This window comes from Giraffa tippelskirchi, chromosome 11 (assembly GCF_054371585.1).
Source record: "Giraffa tippelskirchi isolate mGirTip1 chromosome 11, T2T-mGirTip1v1.2.pri, whole genome shotgun sequence".
Taxonomy (NCBI): domain Eukaryota; kingdom Metazoa; phylum Chordata; class Mammalia; order Artiodactyla; family Giraffidae; genus Giraffa; species Giraffa tippelskirchi.
This window is the reverse complement of record NC_137285.1, coordinates 62,152,225-62,172,920: the sequence shown is the minus strand read 5'-3', so window position 1 is coordinate 62,172,920 and position 20,696 is coordinate 62,152,225. Positions and strand designations below refer to the sequence as shown.

Below are 20,696 nucleotides of genomic sequence, written 5' to 3'. Positions count from 1 at the left end.
CCTTAAAATGAAAGGTTATTTTAATATTGAAATGCAAGATTGATATACCATATCTATAGGAAACTTTTCTCAAGCCTTGTAAATATATTTGAACCTTACAAATAGCAGCAGTAAATATTAAATTAGATAAAGAAAGTAGAGCAAATGTGGTTCTAAGCAGCACATGGAAGGAAAATTGATTTCATTCTTTCTCCATGTTAATTAAATTCATTCCTGGGTCATATTTGCTGTTCTATTTTCCTGGAACCTTTTAAAAATAGTTTCCCATGATATTTTTCTTATTTACTGAAGGGATTGCTACAAAAAAATTCATAGTGAAAATTTGAGAGGAAATTTTGATATGAATTCAAGATGCTTACTGGTAGTTTATTTTGGGTTTAGAACATGAGACTTAAAGACCAATTGCTTTCTAGATAATTCACGATAAACTTCAGAGTGACTTACAAGTTTCTCAAGTTATTACAACTGTTGCTTGTCTACAAAGAAGTGCTGTAAGTAATGTTTTAGTACGCGTATTGTCTCTGCCAGCTATGTAACAATATCAAATTTAAAGGAGCAAACAGGCAAAGCTGCCATTTTCATGGTTTTCTTCTGTGGCTGTTATAAATAGAACTCTTAACTTGCATTATTGTGTGAAATTCTGTATGTGTGTATTTTCATATATTGGTAGATACATATATTTTGTGCATACGTTTGTCAGATCAGTAATTTGGCCCAAACTAAGGGATAAAAAAAAACCTTTATCTTGAATCTCGATTGTAATTTATTTGTCAGATCCTCAGGGGCTGCATTTTTATAAAGAAAGTTATAAATATTTTAAACTTCAGGGAAAAGAAAAAAAATTTAAGTACCACTTGTACAATTGTAATTATGTTAAAAATTTTTTAAACCAATTTGAGCTATGATACTTTGATTTACATTTTGATTTACTGAGGTTAAGATTTTATATATAAGCATCCCCTCACTTCCCAACAAGTGTTATTTTAAACCAAGTTGTTGTGTATTACAGTATATAGTGTTTGGGGTATTTTTTAATGTAGTCGTATTTTAATATATGCTTCCTTGGATGGTAATTTCAAACTAAATCTGGCTCACCTTGTTTCATTTTGCATATTTACATATTCTCAAAAATTTTTTGGAACTAGCCCTATTCTCTATCTTAAATTGACCATCAGTTCAATGGAGGGGAAAATAAATTTTTTAAATTACGTGCTGTCCTGTGCCTGACATACAGTAGGTGTAAATGCTTAATGAATGAATAAATGTGAAAATAGCTGAGTGAAAATAATTGATCAGTACTGCCACCTGCTTGTATTGGGGAAAATGTAGGTACTAAGCATACATCCTTTTTTAATAGATAATATACCTGTGATAGAACAGGGTTATTAACTTGCCAATATCAATTGTGAACATTTTAATAGGAACTTGTACCCCAGAGACCTAATGATAGTGGGTTAGTAGGATTTCCAAAGTTGGTTTCAACTCAACATGCTTGGCATTCCTTTCTTTGATGTTGAAATCCCAAACTCTCTCTAATCTAAATTCTGTGCTTGGGCAAGACAGCTAACTGTGGTAGGTGGTAGTCCTAATGTAACATCAGAGTAAAGAATGTTGTCATAATAGTAATAAAGAAAATCACTGATATATCTATATAAATACATTATCCTACTATTATAAAATGAAATTTTAAATGTTGGCAAAGTAATGCAAAGTACTATGGTATCATCAACTAATTGTAACAGTTGGACTTTTTAGCACTAAGTATAATTTAGTATTAGGTATATATATGTGTGTATATATATATATGCTTGTATATATATGCTTTAGAAAATTTTTATTCTAATGGTTTGCTTAAATGGCCATTCAAAGTTATTTATTTGTTTTGTATCATCTTTGTACTGTGTCTTAGAAAACTGTGAACCTTCAAATGGTAGGGGAGAGAAAAGTATAAAAATAATTACAATGAGGTATGATAAAAGTGCAATGGAAGAAAGTATTTTAAATGAAAATAATGAACTCTGACAGTCAAGGTGAGGAAAAGTAATCTATTAACTACTCTTTCCTCTCTTGACACCCTGTATATATATATATGTTTTTCTCTGAAGATACATGATACTGTGAACACTGTTTTGCTGTCTGTGTTTTTCACACTATTTACCCGTAGGTCAGTTTTTGTTTCTGCCGATAGCTGCAACTTGCCCTTTTGAAAACTTAGTCAACCACAACTTGCCCTTCTGAAAACTTAGTCATCGCCACCAATTGCTTAGAAAGAGCCATTTCTCCTGCAGTAGCTCAGAGGTTAATCATTCTTCCTCCACTATTTCCCCAAAGGCTTATACTCTGGGGCAGTACATTTTCATATCTGTATGCTGGTTTTTCATTTTTACTACTGCTCTCCTGCACTCCCCATACACCTAGTTCAGTGGATCTGTGTTGAGATGAGCACTGGGTCTGAATTAGCAGATAGGCTATAATCCAGGGCTTCATTGTCAGTCATTCCCCTTGCTAATAGATTTTCAGTAAGGTTTATCACCTGTCAGTCAGCATAAGAAATAATATTTTTTAGAATGGAGAATTTATTGCTTAGCCGATATATGAAGATTTAGTTTATTGTAGTGAAAAATAATTATTGACTACTTTGAGATATTCTAAAATGTGGGTGACAAGTATTTTCTGGCCTTTTCACTTACTAGTTAATTACTACTACTAATTCACTGACTAGTTAATACGACTAGTTCAGTTCAGTTCAGTCACTCAGTCGTGTCCGACTCTTTGCAACCCCATGTCCATCGAGTTGGTGATGCCATCCAGCCATCACATCCTCTGTCATCCCCTTCTCCTCCTGTCCCCAGTCCTTCTCAGTATCAGGGTCTTTTCCAATGAGTCAACTCTTCGCATGAGGTGGACAAAGTATGGGAGTTTCAGCTTCAACATCAGTCCTTGCAATGAACACCCAGGACTGATCTCCTTTAGGATGGACTGGTTGGATCTCCTTGCAGTCCAAGGGACTCTCAAGAGTCTTCTTCAACGCCACAGTTCGAAAGCATCAATTCTTCGGCACTCAGCTTTCTTTACAGTCCAACTCTCATGTCCATACATGACCACTGGAAAAACCATAGCCTTGACTAGATGGACCTGTTGGCAAAGGAATGTCTCTGCTTTTTAATATGCTATCTAGGTTGGTCATAACTTTCTGGAATTCCAAGGAGTAAGTGCCTTTTAATTTCATGGCTGTAGTCACCATCTGCAGTGATTCTGGAGCCCAAAAAAGTGAAGTCTGACACTGTTTCCCCATCTATTTGCCATGAAGTGATGGGACCAGATGCCATGATCTTAGTTTTCTGAATGTTGAGCTTTAAGCCAACTTTTTCACTCTCCTGATCTTTCACTTTAATCAAGAGGCTTTTTAGTTCTTCTTCACTTTTTGTCATAAGGGTGGTGTCATCTGCATACCTGAGGTTATTGATATTTCTCCCAGCAATCTTGATTCCAACTTGTGCTTCTTCCAGCCCAGCGTTTCTCATGATGTACTCTGCATATAAGTTAAATAAGCAGGGTGACGATATACAGCCTTGACGTACTCCTTTTCCTATTTGGCACCAGTCTGTTGTTCCATGTCCAGTTCTAACTGTTGCTTCCTGAGCTGCATAGAGGTTTCTCAAGACTACAAAAAATCTCTGGATAAACTTTTAAACATTTGTATTTTAGCCAGAATGCTCAGAAATAGGAATTTGAGAATGATTTCATTTGCTTTGTTCATAAATAGATTTTGATGAAAATAATGTAATAGATCATAATTTTCATTCCTAGTACTTCAGTGAATGTGTGCTTAGCCACTTCAGTCGTGTCTAAGTCTTTGTGACCCTTTGGACTGTAGCCTACCAGGCTCCTCTGTCCATGGGATTCTCCAGGCAAGAATACTGGCGTGCATTGCCATGCCCTCCTCCGGGATCTTCCTGACCCGGGGATTGAGTCTGCATCTTCTGAATCTACTCCATTGCAGACAGATTCTTTACCCCTTGAGCCACCTGGGAAGCCCTATTACTAGTACTTCAAAGAATATTGAAAATCATTTATTTTTATTCTGTTAATTTGAAATCTAGTTGAAGACTTGATTCACTAGCTTTTGCTTGACAGATTTTTTCTTTGTAGTACAAATTAGCATTGTAAACAAGATATTAGGGAGAATTGTTTAAATATTTGGAAATGTTAAGTCTTCATGAGTACTTACAAACATTTAATTCTCACTTAAAGGATAAACAAACTAATAAAAATCATTTCCAAACGGGAACCATGGTGGATAGATGGTTGGGAGTGTTGGAAAGTCTTTTCAGTGTTTATTTTTGTATTTCATTTTGACTTTTGAGCTATGCAAAAATTTAAAAAGTGAATATACATACCTACATATAAACATACATTTGTGGGAATCAGGTTTTCCTGTAACTTCATAGCCATACAAAGGAGTCATAAAACCAGAAGAGCATTCCATTGAATATACAAAGTTAAGACGTTTTCTTCTTTAACTAGCCAAGATTTTGAGACGGTGTTCCTGGTTTATTAAAGTTGGTGTGTGTCCTCAGCTGAGTAAACTTTATTTGAAAAGGTTAGTTCAACTAGAGATAGGACATGATTTTAATTGTAGTCAAGGTATATACTGCTATGTGACTGATAGGTAGTCTCTTTGTCCTCTGACAAGCTCTTAGAGGAAATTTCAGGTATTCCTTTTACAGTTAGTTTCTTCAGATAGCCCAGAATGGGGAGAGGTTCTTTTTCTGAATCCTGAGTGCTCTGAAGCTTTAAAAAAAAAAAAAAGGGTTTTATGAGTCCATCCTTAATAGTTGGAATTTTTTTGACAAGAGTAACATTACTTCCTTTGAAGTAAGTTAACTGTTTATTTAGAAGACCAACTTTTGTTGAGTACGTGTACATATTGTTTCTGAGGTAAGAATTAGTTTAAGAGCCAGTAAGGAGATTAAAAAATAATAATAATATGTAGAATATAAATTCCAAGAGAATACCCAAGATATACATTTTCATAAAATTTTAGGTTATCTTATTTATGTTTTAAAGAAAAAGACATTATGCTGACTTAATTTCCTTTTTTTCTGACTTAACGTCTTAATTAAAAAGGTAAATGTTTATTTAAAAAATGATACTACTTTATGCATCATTTAGAATCATTTTTCTAACAAAAGTCATTTACTACCATAGCAAAAAGTATTAAAATGTAGTAAGTCAAGATGTTATTTCCTTTTTCCTGAAGAAGCTTTCTAAGTGCTTAAATAACTATAGGGACACAGTTTACTTGTAATAAAGAACGTTAATGGGGAGGGTAGGAGTTAATTAACTAGACCCTTAATAATGGGCCTTTCTAGTCCAAAGAATCTCATAATTGCCTCCGAAGATAGTTTTGTAGCAAGTTGCAAGATGAAATATCTAGACTTGTGTAGTAGTCATTCTAAGAAAAATGTTGCCTTCAGGCAGACTTTGGTGCTTTTTATTATTATATAAAATACGTTTTTAAAGACAAGCAGTATACACTGTAAAGATAAGTTTGGAAGTGGAAGTCCAGTGCCTCCTGTTTACTCAAAATTAAATGAACATGTAATTATAAGACTCTCCAATGAGCACAGTTTTTGTTCTCTTTGGAAAAATAGAACCTTTCAGCCAGACTTTATATCCTTAGTTTGTTAATCATAGAAAGATATTCTCAGGATTAATAAGGACTGACAATGTATGGTAATTTTTTTTTGAAGACTGTGTTTTAAATGAATGGGATGGAAAAGCATAGGGAATATTTATATTAAATGTTAATATAAGAAATATGCAGGTTGAAATATAACTTATTACATAATTTCTGCAAATGCTGGTATGTTCCAAACTGGTTTACCTTTCTGTAAATCGCCCTCAAAGAATCTCTCATTCTTCCCTTTGCAACTGCCCATCTTGGACTGTCCAAGCTACTTGAAAAATCTGGTCAGCCTGTGCCAGACTGCAATAGGGTAGCAGTTAGTGAACATAGACTGCTTTGCTTCTGTTGGGAGGACCAGATGAAAATATATTCCATTTTCAAAATATTTCTGAAAGGACTTATTTGCAGAAATGATGCTTGCCATTTAAAACTCTTCAAAAATGCAGGTTTTACAAAATGTAAAATAACCTCCTGAAAGTTTGAAAGGGGAGAAGGGGGCTGTGGCGTGGGGGCGGTCTCCTTGACTGCCCACCTCCTCCTTCTGTTCAGCACGCTGTGTGCTTACGGGTTCCCTGGAGCGGATCACCATATAATTGATGTGCAGTCTGCATTGCTGAATCCTGGACTGCACCATTCTGTGTTCAAGGGAAGATGTAATCTGATCCCTCTGCTGCTGAGGGAGGAATCTCTTCAGTCCAGGCTTTGACAGGGCAGAGTCTCCTCCAATAATCTTCTCGGTTCTCTCTCATTATTCCCTCGAGTTCTCCTCAGTCAAGCTGCATGTATGTATGTGTGTCCCGAGAAGCGGTTTGATACTGAGCTGCATTTGCCTCTACTGTGGAGTTTTGTTGCCGGTTCTGCTCCCTAATCTTCCTTTTCTGACGTGCCTGAGCATGTCCACATTAGAATCTGTGACATACCTACCTGAAAAAGGTTTATATTGTCAGAGACTGCCAAGCAGCCGGACACGCGGGGGCACAGAATCACTGAAGGGGAAAAATCCGGAAAATATGGGTTTCTACGGCACACTAAAAATGATTTTTTACAAAGTAAGTAAGCTGTTTTCCTCCTGTGTTGTATGAGTGTGTGTGTGTGTGTGTGTGTGTGCCTGCCTGAAAAGGAAAATCTGTATCATCAGAGATGGCTGCAGTATCCTCTAATTTTGGTGGGTGGCTGGATGTCTGGTATTCTGTTTTATATTGTGAATGTAAGCAAATAATGGAAAGACAACGTGAGCTGAAGAAAGCTTTACATTTAAAATAAAATGAGTATTTTAATCTGAGAATTTTTCCTTTAAAAATATATTTGTACTTTAGAAACGTGGCTCTGTTAAATGCTGACCTGGAAATACTCTACCCTTAGTTAGCTTTCAGTGAACCTTCTTGCCTTTAATTTTTCTATGCCTTGGATATAGGGTGGTTTTTTTTTTTTTTCTTTAGTTGCTTCTCTTAAAGTGTAGAATCACTAGAATATTAGGGATTTATGTTTAAAGAGATTTTATTGACTTTCTGCACCCCTTCAAAATTGCAGAATTAATTTTTGGTTCTAAAGTCAGTATTTTTAGTAAACAATATAAAAAAAGACTTATATAGTCATACAGAAAGTGCTTTATTTTATCAAATATTCTAAATTTGAAAATCCTTTCTCAGTAGTTCCCTTGAAATGAATTTCGGGCATTTTTATTCACTGAAGGATTTCTAAGATGGAAATAAAGTTTGCCTTTAGTAGCAAATGGTATTTGCAGCAATGTATTTACAAGATATCCCGGAAGTTCTGAAAGCCAGTATTCCTAATTACAATGAATATCAAAATTTATCAACATAATTTTGAAAATGAGAATCCATAGAAGTTATAAAAAATAGATTTTTAAGGTAATCTATACTGACCTTCCTGATGAATAAATTTTTGTGTATGTGTGTATGTCTATAATTTATATGCGTGTAAACACGTGGCTACCCTATGTATTGAAGCATTTATTTTTGCTTTTTATTAAAATTATTTGGAGAAAGAAAATAATGGGTTCTGAGAGGAGTCACTTTAGTACAATTTATAAGTACAGAAACTTCTGAAGGGTTGAAATAAGACCAGTTCCATTTCTTTCAGTCGGTATTTTCATGAACTAAGGTATAAATTGTGGACGAGCTTGTCATACCCTCATGTCTTGCCTCTAACATTGTAAAATAATCCCTGTGTTCTAGAAGACTTTCTTCATGATGATAAAAGCACAGTTTTTATTATCTAGAATATGATTCAAAAAGATTTTTAGAGTCTTATTGGTTCTTTTTAGTATTTACAGTGTAGCATGCTGTGTTATGATGTTCCCATGTGAAGCAGTAGGTAAGAAATAAGGCTACTGCAAAGCAGGGGTTTTCACCTTATTATAAGATTGAGGATAACTTTCTGTCACTCTGGGGATCCCCCCTCCTGTCATTTTCAGTAGTATAGTAATTAATTAGCAAGCACAAATCTTAGAAGGGTTACTAAAATATAAGTTGTTGAATCTCATCAGATCTTATATAGTTTTATAACATATCTATAGTAAGATGACCTCCATTAACCAACAGTAAAATATAAAAAGTAGATATTTCAATATTGATGACAAAATGTAATTCTGAATATATTTACAGTATTACATATCTATGTAGCATAGTGAAATACTTTAAAACTACAAATGTTGGATATACCTTACAAAGATGCATAACTCATTCTTTTAAAATCTTTCTGTTTTTCTTGTTGGTTTTCAAGTTAGAATATTTTGTCCTGAGTATCTATAATATATAGTCAGTAGAACTATATATTCTGTGTGAATATCAACGGATGGTTTTTTCCTACCTTTATTGTATTATCTCTAGATTTCCCTCTTATTATGGATTGACTTTTTGTACTGTCCTCATTGCCCACAGTCATTCTTTATGCCTTATCATAATTACTTTTCAAGAGCATTCTATTTACATTATTCTCTTTACCCTTTTATAATAATGTGTTTTAAATCACTGTTATTTCCATTCTAATTTTGAAATTAAATATGTCTTTTAAAGGAAAATGAAAATCACTAAGAACAGCATGTTGAATATGGTTCTTTTCTGTGTGGTAACTTGACATATTCCCATGTATTGGTCCTTAAACCAGAAAATGTGAAAGGTATATTACTCTCAAGGAATATGTACGATGGGTATCAGTTTTTAAATCACCATACCCTATTCTTCTGGACAAATATTAGGGGGAGAAATTCACTTCTCCAGTCTTGTAAAGAGTAAAACAAGGTAGAAATAATAGAAGAAACTATGAAACATTTATTTTCTATATGAATTAGCTATGCCTAATTAATATTGCAGACATACGAAAACGTAAGGTTTTTTTTTCAGTATTACTGATGCCAACATTAAGATTTAATAATTGGACAGGTGATTTTTTTTTTTAAACATATCTCATTTGTTTTACCTTATAGATGAAAAGAAAGTTGGACCATGGTTCTGAGGTCCGCTCTTTTTCTTTGGGAAAGAAACCATGCAAAGTCTCAGAATATACAAGGTAATATTAAGTATAATTTGATTCTCTCCCTATTCTCATGTTTCTTTAAAGAGTTGATGATTCCGAAAAGCTTTTCATTCACTTTATTCTCATAGAGTTATAATGTCACTAGTACTGTCGACTATTTAGCACATTTTGCCATCACTGAAAATTAGAAAACATACATTTTGAATAAGGAGAAGAATGACTACCACTGTGGGTATACATTTTGTTACTAATACATTGAAGTAAGACACACACAGAAGTTCTCTCATCAACAAAAGTTTTAAATTATAATTTTGAAGGAATTCTAAAAAGTAAGTCCTGATACATGGATATGAGCAAATGTATCTTGTTTCTATAGCAACAGCTGTTCCAGGGTAGATAGTTATATATGGGTAACTGAAGATACATTTAGTAGCAGTGAAATAGACCTCACAATTACTAACTAAATCTTATTTCATGAGATTACTATGTTAGAAACCGCCTTTTATTTGCTTTGTAAGCCTTATGTTTTTAACACACACATTGCTACACCAGTAGAATAGTTTCCATAACAACTAAATACAATTGTAGTCTTGTTTCCTGCACCATTCCATCATTTTTGGATTTTGCATCAGTATAAAACTTTTCCCTCTCTCACACTAATTAGGCTAACTTAAGCACAATGTCTGTTACCCAGCCAATTAAAAATGGCTTTGGATGTCATTTGGAATGTGGTGTTTTAAAATTTAAATGACAAAATCATCTTAAGGGCTTTTTATGAGTCTTGTTGGCATATTTGTCACTTCAAATAATTAATTGAAAATTAGATATAGAAACCATAAGAACTTCGTGATGGTGACATTTCTGTTTTTCCCCTCAAAATTTTGATTTAGAGTTATTCTTTAAAATGCAATAAGATTAACATTACTCAGACTTGTGATTAAACATTGTTACAGATTGCATCTCTTTTCTTCCAGGGAACAGTTTATACTTCTATTTCATTCAGTTCTGGAAAATATTCCTTCCAGATGCCTTTTGTTGAAATTTAGAAATCATGATAATTAGAACAGTTTTATGTACCAAAAATGCAAAAATGATATAGAAGAGAACAATGAGGCTTTTCTTGCTTATTCAGAAAATGCTTTCTGTTGTGATTTTCCCATGTTAACTGGCCCCCTCTCTTACTTATGTTTTGCCTTCTGACAATTTCGCTGTGTTTGGGCACTTTCACCAGAGGGTGTAGAGTGATAGACAGGTGAAACTGTTCACTTCGTTTTTGCTTTTTTCTACTGGTCTTGCTAAACTGTTTCTTGGATGAGAATGCTGAGTTTAATGTTTAAAGTATGCTATTTTTTTAGTGTATAGATTTCAGTCAACCATATAATTTTGGTCTTCTATTAATAAAACTAACACCAGGGCAGAAGTATTAAATGGTTCAGTTGTTTTTAAGGCCATTTATAAATGAATGCTGAATTTTTACTGTAGAACACATTTCAGTAAAGTTTTTCTTCTGTCACTCACTTTTTTCTATTGAGAAAGTACCTGCAAAGGAGAAAGTTTTATTTTTAACCTTTTAACACAGTCTTACTAAAGAAAACCAGAAAGCATATTGATTGCCATGTCTTTTTAGAGACTTGGTCAGTGTATATTTGATGTTGTTTAATTTTGTTGAAAGATTTTCTAATAGTAAAATGAGACTATGATTTTTCATTATTTTTATTGGAAAGTTTAAGTTATAATCTCATTCTATTTCATTTCAAAGGAGAAAATAGAGCTTACCTTTAAAATTTGATAGAGGAAAAAATAGATTTAATTGTTTTATGTTAGAGACCATCTTAGATGAATAACGTTAAAAGGTTTAAAAGTGTATTTATGAAGATTTTTCTATATTTTTCTGGTGACTGAGATGCATTTTTAAGCAAAATAATGAGATATGCTAGGTAGAAAAGAATTGGGGTTATTTCATTAGCAATTTTTCAGACCTTAATAGTTAACTATTAGGATACAATTTATATGTTCTTTGGATTTTAAACACTGTACTGTCTTAGCTCAATAAACTGAAGATTACTTTGCAAATGTAATTTTGTTAACTGAATCTTCCTGCTCCTTTTTTCCACATGTCTCTAAAATAGAGATGTTTAGTATTTACTTATTTTATTAGTTGGCAAAATTAATTGAATTTCAGATTTGTGGTGTGTATGTGTGTGTTTACTGTCTCAGAATTTAAATTATTGGATAAAAGTATTTTGATGATCTCATTTCACTTAATTTTGCTTATAATATGATATGTTCTCACTACCTACCTGTTTGAGTAAATACATTTCTAGTCAAGGCTCACTCTTATCAAATACTATTTAGACTAAGCTTAATAATAGCAATAGAAAATTAGAGAAGAATAGACAAATATAAATAATTTAGAAGGTATCAGGGGCAAACTTAAGGAATAATATGACCAGTGAAATGTCTAAAGCCTTTGAACATACTACTACTTATGATATTTTAAAGCATTAATAAGTCTCACACCCCTTTTTATGAAAGAAATTTAAACTTTTGTTTAATAATGTTCCTAAAGACCAGTCATAAGACAAGTGGAACCTGAATCTTGTAAGAAAATATTTTAACATTATTTGTATGTTATCAACAACTTGCAGTTTTGCCATAGAGATTCTGCCATTTGGTTGCAATTAGCTGTGCTGGGATAACAGCTGGTTGTGTAGGAGGGAGGAAAGTTACCTAAGAATAGCAGAGCAAGTTTTGTGTATCCTTGCCTTCTGGGAATAAGCAAATAAAAATAATAATTTGGTGTTTGAAATATACCATACCATCTCATTCTTATTAGAGCCCATAATTCTTAGTAACTATCTGTCTTTGCTTCCACCCTTGTATTTTTGTAGCACCACTGGGCTTGTACCATGTTCAGCAACACCAACAACTTTTGGAGACCTGAGAGCAGCCAATGGTCAAGGGCAACAACGACGCCGGATTACATCTGTGCAGCCACCTACAGGCCTCCAGGAATGGCTGAAAATGTTTCAGGTGACATGTCTAAACACAGTACTTGACACGCTTCTCTTAGTTGCTGTGACGTGAAAAGGGACATGCTACACCGTGGATGAGCCTTCAAAACCATATGCGAAGTGAAGGCCGTCAGACACAGAAGGCCACATAATGTGTGATTATGTGAAGCATCTAGGACAGACAGATCCACGGGAGACAGAAGGCAGACTAGTTAGTGGTCCCCAGGCGATGTTTGGAGGGCAGACTGCCAGTAGGTACTGGGCTTCTTTCAGGGGTGATGGAAGTGATCTGGAATTGGACAGTGGTGATGGTTACACAACAAGATGGATGTGTTGGGAGCTATTGAAGTGTACATTTAAATGGTGAATTTTATGATTGTGAAGTATATCTCAATTAAAAAATGCTATTAAATACAAGGTAACTCAACTTTAAATTTTAAGTGTATTAATTAAGAGGGTCCAATGCTTATTTTGTGTAAAGTGTCCATTTGCACTGTTCATTGCTTTTTAGATAATAAGGTATTTCTTTTTCTCTTTTATGTTTGGGTTTCTGGTGTTAGTGAATGTACTTATTTTCTAAACTGCATGGTTTGGAAGTGAAGCATTTAGGAGTATTAGTCACTGGTAGTAACTTATCCATCACCGTTACCCTCATAGCCTCCAAGAGTTGATGCAGCTTTTTTCCATAGATGCCATGCTTGTATATAGCTTATTATGCTCAGAATTCTGATTACTATATTTTACTAGCATATAAAGTTTGGGGAAGTTTAGCAGGAAGACTGGTTACAACCAAACCTTGAATCTTGGGAATTTTTTAACTCATGATGGTGATATTAAGTTAATTTATCTCTTCTTCTAGTGAGATAATGCATAGGAATCAAGTATTTAGCAAAGTAGTTGGCATGGATTAAACATTCTTTGTAAATAGTAAATAATATAAAGTATGTAAAGTGAAGGTATCTCTGATTATAGACACCATACTAGTGTAAATGAACATATTTCCTTACGTCTGGCTGTTCGATTTATGGTATTTTCTGAATCTTAGGGGAATAATGGTTGAAAAAGAAGATACTTTATGGATTTTGTTTATTTCCGATTTTTCAGTGCCCATTTATATTAATCCCAATATTTTAAATACTTGAGCAAATACTAAATGTCCCAGTTTTTTTCTTCTGTAGCTGGAAAACGTACTTGAAGCAGTGTTTCTTTAAAATGAAATTTTGAAATTGTTTTCTACTCTTCAGGTAATTTCAGAGAAACTAGAATAACCTTTTTTTTTCCAGTGGATAACTGAAAGGTTAGAGCAGCACTTCTCAACAGGGGGCAAATTTTCCTGTGGTTGAAACATTTTTAGCTATTGCAACTCCGAGGCTGGGGTGCAGGACACTGCTGGCATCTGATGGGTGGAGTCAGTGTAAAGGACAGCCACCCTCAACACAGAGTAATCTAGCCCAGAATAACAGCTACTGAACTTGAGAATCTGTGGCTTCGAGGTATGAAAGTTGCGTTTTACTGTTATCATGTTACGAACCACTACAATTACAAAGCTTTTTGTTTTGTTTTCATAGTGATTTGTTAATTAAACTTACCTTTCATAAGAATTATTCTCTCCCCTCATCTGAGTTCTTTTACCTTAGGTTCATGATTTATTTAATTTTACTTTATTTTAATCTTTTCCTAAACATGCCCTCAGAATTCTAAATTTTTTGTCTCATCCTTTTAAAAAGAGGTGTATCCCCCCCAATTAGAGGTGAAAAAAGAACTCAGACGCTTATAACGCCTTAAAGAAATGCTTTAACGGTTGTATCGTTTCTGACTGAGCCAAGGAGACAGGAATGTGAGCGTGCATTGTCATGCTTACACACATACAGTGTGAGCAGCACAGCACGTGAGCACATGACAGGCTGATTTCGTGTAAGTTTATAGGAAAGTACCAACATGATGGAAAATTACACTGTCAGTAATAGTTCTATCATCACTGTAGACATCCTCCAAAATACTTATTTTGTATGCAAAGCTTATCAGAAGGTAATCTAGACTAAAATTTATTTTGTATGTAGTATGGGCCTTTTTTTTCCCCAATGTTTCAGAGTTCCAGAATATTCTTTGCTAGCTATTTAGTTTTTACCAATTTTAAGAGAACACTCTCAAATGCTGATCTATAGTAGGGAGCTTTTGTGCTCTATTTTGCATTGAGGGTGTTTTAGGGAATCCTTTGTTCAGTGTTTGCTTGTTTAGCTCACTCATGCTTTTCTTAATGAAATGTCCTCATGTTACCATGTACTGTATTAAGTCATCAGATCTGACATACCATAGATTATTAGGTGCATCCCAACTTCAGAAATGTTAATTGTAAATTAAAAAAAAAAAAACTTGTTTAGAATGAATGAGATTTAGTAAACTAACATATGAAATTATCCCTGTAGTGGGCTTGATACTATATTTTTTCACATAACTATTCTGTAGCAAAAAAATATACTAGCAACAGAAGGTCAGCTAGCTAGATAGATCAAAACCTTAATCCTTTGAGTACGTTGTCTGCCGGACACACCCAAGGCCTCATTGTGGTGCCTCATGCCCTTTATTTTCAGGGCTGGTGCCAGAGTAACTAGGAATGAATCACTCGCCTAAAGGCTTGGGATGCTTTAATGCTTAACATGGAGAGAGAGAATCTCATAGTGAAGTGGGGGAGTCATGAGTTGACCTATGTAGTATAGTTGAGGGATAATTAAACTGGCTTGATTTCTGCAGATGTGCTGTGGGGCATTTAATGATGCCTTTTCTGTGGTATAACAAGCAAAATGGGAGAACTTGTCCCCTTACTGTTCTGCTATTGCTCCTAAGACAGTGATACAGCATTGTTTTGGTCCAGCTCCATCTATTCTGACAAAGTACTCTGTACTCAATTTATAAATTGAATAAGAACAAATGATACACCATTTTAGATAAAAGGAAATTGAAACAGAATGCCACTCTAAAATAGAAGTGCCAATTAGAAACAAAACTAAAAACGTCCAAAAATTTTATACTGTTTGAATTTTCAGTTGCCATTGATTCTTTTTTTTTTTTTTTTTGGCGACACCAGATTAATGCTTTCAGATTGTTAATTTGGGAGCAGGGGATTGGTCATTTTTTTTTTGTTTTATGTCATTTGAGTGTTAATATATAGTTTTTAAGTTGCAAATATTAGACTAGGTAAAGGTATATTAACATTCTCTGAAATTGATATTCAGAAGTATCCTGATATAATGAGAAGCACTTTGACTTAGAAGGAGAAGCTTTTAGTACAAATTCTGGCTTTGCCTCTTAGTAACTGGGTAATTTCATTGATATTATGTAACCACTCTTGCCATTGTTCTCATCCTCCGTGAAACAGATATAATGCTAAAAAGTTGTCAAAAGAGAGAAAACGTGTAAATGTGCTTAAAGCTATACCTGAAAATACAGTAGAAACTCAATAAAAGAAGTATCCTTTGTGAGCCTCTGTTTTCTCAGGTCTAAGAAGAGGCTATCAACACCAGCTTCATACAAATGTCATCAGATTAACAGTATCAGCATTATTTTAATCAAAGCATATTTGTATTGTATTAAACCTATGATGTACTTTGACAATAGCTGTTACACTCCTTAATATGTTTTCAGTAATAAAACAGAAAATACTTCTGTGTTTTGAAATTAAAAGTGGAGTAAAAACTACTCTTTTGGAGGACTTAGGTTTTATGGTAACACTTAGAAATTGTACATGTTTTCTAACTTATTTGGATCTCTCTTATTTGCTAATCAACAAAATGTTAAAACAGAATAGTGCCAGGAGTAAATGAATACAGAACTACTTTGCCGTTGTATTTGAAACAGTCCGATCAAGAAGCCCTGTTAGGTGAGAAAGAGTGGAAGAAGGTCATGTATGTAGCCAGAGAGGACTAAGGGAAAATGTTTCTGTTTAACATCTTGAAGACTTATTATTGGTTTCTTCAGCAAATAAAACCTGGATCATATTCTTTTAGTTGGATTTTGATGTAGATTTGAACTTAACGATTAGAACTGACCCAGAGAAGAATAGAGATACTAAGTATTCTAGTCCTGAAACTGTTCAAACAGACTAGATAACCATCTTCTGGAGGTACTAGAGAAGTGAGTTCTTTATCACGTGATATTCAGGTGCTGGATTGCCTAAAGTCATAGAATCTGTGTATCTGAATGAGATACTACCAAGGATCATTCCAACTAATAACTACTGCTCATTTGTGAATCACCCACATCACTACTGGGTAGGTTGGTTATTTAAAACATAAAATGCCCTCAGCCCCACCTTGACCACTGAATCTTTGATGGTGGATTGGAGGACTCCATGATTCTTGCACTGCTCAGCCAGCACCTGGGAACCACTGGTCTGGCCAAGCCCCTCATTATACATAAGGTGGGGTCTCTGAGACACAGACTAATTAAGGGGCTTCCCTGCAGTTCTACATTGAGTTTGCTAGTGACACTCAGCCCCTGATTACAGTTCAGGGGTCCTTCTACTCTCCTCTACTACCTTCAGCTACTCTCTAATTACCTGAAATCAAACACCACTTTCATGGGGAATTTTCAAGTTTGCATTTTAATTTTGTACACAAATTAAATTTTGTTTATCTTCATCCTTTCTGAATTTGGAATGTTTTTCCTATCTCCTTCAATATGTTCCCACTAACTTTACCATGTAAGACCAAAGGAAAATGCTTTTTTCTTTATAAGAACAACTACTTTTCAGAGCAGAAATAAAACAATTATCAGAATTTCCAACACTTTTTCAGATAAACTAAGGCCTACAGAAGTAAGTTCAGTTCAGTTCAGTCAACCAATCGTGTCCAACTCTCTGTGACCACCCTGCAGCACTCCAGGCCTCCCTGTCCATCACCAACTCCCAGAGTTTACTCAAACTCATGTCCATTGAGTCAGTGATGCCATCCAACCATCTCATCCTCTGTCGTCTGTCCCCTTCTCCTCCCACCTTCAATCTTTCCTGGAATCAGGATATTTTCCAATGAGTCTGTTCTTTGCATCAGGTGGCCAACGTATTGCAGTTTCAGCTTCAGCATCAGTTCTTTCAATGAACATTCAGGACTGATTTCCTTTAGGATGGACGGGTTGGATCTCCTTGCAGTCCAAGGGACTTTCAAGAGTCTTCTCCAACACCACAGTTCACAAGCACCAATTCTTTGGCGCTCAGCTTTCTTTATAGTCCAACTCTCACATCCACATGACTACTGGAAAAACCATAGTGTTGACTAGAAGGACCCTTGTCGGCAAAGTAATATCTCTACTTTTTAATATGCTGTCTAGGTTAGTCATAACTTTTCTTCCAAGTAACAAGCGTCTTTTAATTTCATGGCTTCAGTAACCATCTGCAGTGATTTTGGAGCCCAAGAAAATAAAGTCTGTCAATGTTTCCACTGTTTCCCCATCTATTTGCCATGAAATGATGGGACCAGATGCCATGATCTCAGTTTTCTGAATGATGAGTTTTAAGCCAACTTCTTCACTTTCATCAAGAGGCTCTTTAGTTCTTCTTTGCTTTCTGCCATAAGTGCGGTATCATCTGCATTTCTGAGGTTATTGATATTTCTCCCGGCAATCTTGATTCCAGCTTGTGCTTCATCCAGCCCAGCATTTTTCATGATGTACTCTGCATGTAAGTTAAATAAGCAAGGTGACAATATATACCTTTGACATACTCCTTTCCCGATTTGGAACCAGTCTGTTGTTCCATGTCCAGTTCTAACTGTTGCTTCTTGACCTGCATACAGATTCTCAGGAGGCAGGTCAGGTGGTCTGATATTCCCATCTTTTTCAGAAGTTTCCACAGTTTGTTGTGATCCACACAGTTAAAGGCTTTGGCATAGTCAATAAAGCAGAAGTAGATGTTTTTCTGGAACTCTCTTGCTTTTTCAGTGATCCAGTGGATGTTGGCAATTTGATCTCTGGTTCCTCTGCCTCTTCTAAATCCACCTTGAACATCTGGAAGTTCACGGTTCGTGTACTGTAGAAGCCTGACTTGGAGAATTTTGAGCATTGCTTTGCTAGCATGTGAGATGAGTGCAATTGTGCAGTAGTTTGAACGTTCTTTGGCATTGCCTTCCTTTGCGATTGGAATGAAAACCGACCTTTTCCAGTCCTGTGGCCACTGCTAAGTTTTTCAAATTTACTTGCAATTTGAGTGCAGCACTTTACAAGCATCATCTTTTAGGATTTGAAATAGCTCAACTGGAATTTCATCACCTCCACTAGCTTTGTTTGTAGTGACGCTTCCTAAGACCCACTTGACTTCGCATTCCAGGATGTCTGGCTCGAGGTGAGTGATCACACCATCGTGATTATCTGGGTCATGAAGATCTTTTTTTGTATAGTTCTTCTATGTATTCTTGCCACCTCTTCTTAATATCTTCTGCTTCTGTTAGGTCCATACCATTTCTGTCCTTTATTGTGCCCATCTTTGCATGAAGTGTTCCCTTGGTATCTCTAATTTTCTTGAAGAGATCTCTAGTCTTTCCCATTCTGTTGTTTCCCTCTATTTCTTTGCACTGATCACTGAGGAAGGCTTTCTTATCTCTCCTTGCTATTCTTTGGAATTCTGCATTCAAATGGGTATATCTTTACTTTTTTCCTTTGCCTTTTGCTTCTCTTCTTTTCACAGCTATCTGTAAGGCCTCCTCAGACAGCCATTTCGCCTTTTTGCATTTCTTTTCCTTGGGGATGGTCTTGCTTACTGCCTCCTCTACAGTGTCATGAACCTCCGTCCGTAGTTCATCAGGCACTCTGTCTGTCAGATCTAATCCCTTGAATCTATTTGTCACTTCCACTGTATAATCATAAGTGGTTTGATTTAGGTCATACCTGAATGGTCTAGTGGTTTTCCCTACTTTCTTCAATTTAAGTCTGAATTTGGTAATAAGGAGTTCATGATGTGAGCCACAGTCAGCTCCCAGTCCTGTTTTTGCTCACTGTATAGAGCTTCTCCATCTTTGGCTGCAAAGACTATAATCAATCTGATTTCTGTATTGACCATCTGGTGATGGCCATGTGTAGAGTCTTTTCTTGTGTTGTTGCAAAGAGGGTGTTTGCTATGACCAGTGAGTTCTCTTGGCAAAGCTCTAGCAGAGGTAAATTACAACTTAACTCAATTCAGTTCAGTTCAGTCACACAGTCGTGTCCGACTCTTTGTGACCCCATGGACCTCAGTACGCCAGGCCTCCCTGTCCATCACCAGCTCCCGGAGTCCACCCAAACTTACGGCCATTGAGTTGTTGATGCCATACAACCATCTCATCCTCTGTCGTCCCCTTCTCCTCCTGCCTTCAATCTTTCCCAGCATCAGGGTCTTTTCAAATGAGTCAGCTCTTCCCATCATGTGGCCAAAATATTGGAGTTTCAGCTTCAACATCAGTCCTTCCAATGAACACTCAGGACTGATCTCCTTTAGGATGCGTTGGTTGGATCTCCTTGCTATCCAAGGGACTCTTCAGAGTCTTCTCCAACACCACAGTTCAAAAGCATCAATTCTTCCACGCTCAGCTTTCTTTATAGTCCAACTCTCACGCCCATACATGACCACTGGAAAAACCATAGCCTTGACTAGATGGACTTCTGTTGGCAAAGTACTTTCCTCTGGACCTCATTAAAGATCCATGCGGGTTGTTGTTATTTTTTTAATATATTCATAAACTGCAAAGTTGTAATCCTTCCCTTGCTGCTAAACCACATATGTGTCAAAATTGGGAACCAATCTTGGAAGCAGACTAAGCAAGCAAGTCCCAGTGATACCATCCAGTATACAGAATAGAAACTTTCTGTGGAAAAAGTTTTGAGATAGCATTGGTGCAGTATTTCCTGACTCTTTGGGGATTCATTCATTTATTCAACAAATATTTATGGAGTAACTGTCAGGTGCTAGGCCCTAATTTGAATCTGGGATACAATAATGAACAAAATAAACAAAAACCCTTTTCTGAAAAAACTTTAGTCAGGAAAGGGAGGGGGTTTCAAAATGGTTTGCAATTTTTGAAAATTGCACAGAGAAGGTGTTAGAGAAGGAATCAGGGAAGTAAAGCATGTGGGTGCCTAGGGAAAGAAGAATCTAGGAATCAGCAAGTGAAAAGGCTCTGAAGCAGGGCATGCTGGGTGTGTCTGAGGCCCAGAAAGAGGGTCTCTGGCTAAGGCAGAGTAAACGAGGGAAAGAAATAGGAAATGAGAGCCTCGAGGACCAACCTAAGGACTTTGGTTTTCACTGTGAGTGAAGTGGGGGAGCTTCAAGCAGAAGAGTGAGCTGACTTTTAGCACTGTCACTCTGTTCTGTGGAGAATAGAAGTTACAGGAATAACCCAGGTGGGAGACAATAGTAGCTTAGACCATTGTAGTGATAGTCAGATTCTGGGTATATTTTGCATTTTATGACCTTTGAATAAACTGATGGATCAGAGCTATCTCATGGTGAGAGTGAGGGAGTTGAGGATGAC

The 20,696-nt window shown here is 35.7% G+C and overlaps 1 protein-coding gene across 10 annotated transcripts in view; it reads left to right on the top strand.

Annotated features, from left to right (window-relative positions):
• The window catches only part of FBXW7 (F-box and WD repeat domain containing 7), a 226,699-nt gene that overhangs the window by 185,798 nt on the left and 20,205 nt on the right, over positions 1-20,696 (top strand). For 8 of the 10 annotated variants that reach the window (XM_081544832.1, XM_081544828.1, XM_081544834.1 and 5 more), the window contains 2 exons: positions 9,141-9,223; positions 12,082-12,223. In XM_081544832.1, the coding sequence (XP_081400958.1) occupies positions 9,141-9,223; positions 12,082-12,223 (225 nt within the window). Of the gene's footprint in view, positions 1-413; positions 843-6,241; positions 6,742-9,140; positions 9,224-12,081; positions 12,224-20,696 lie in introns of those variants that run through there. The other 2 variants (XM_081544835.1, XM_081544837.1) reach the window with 2 other exon arrangements.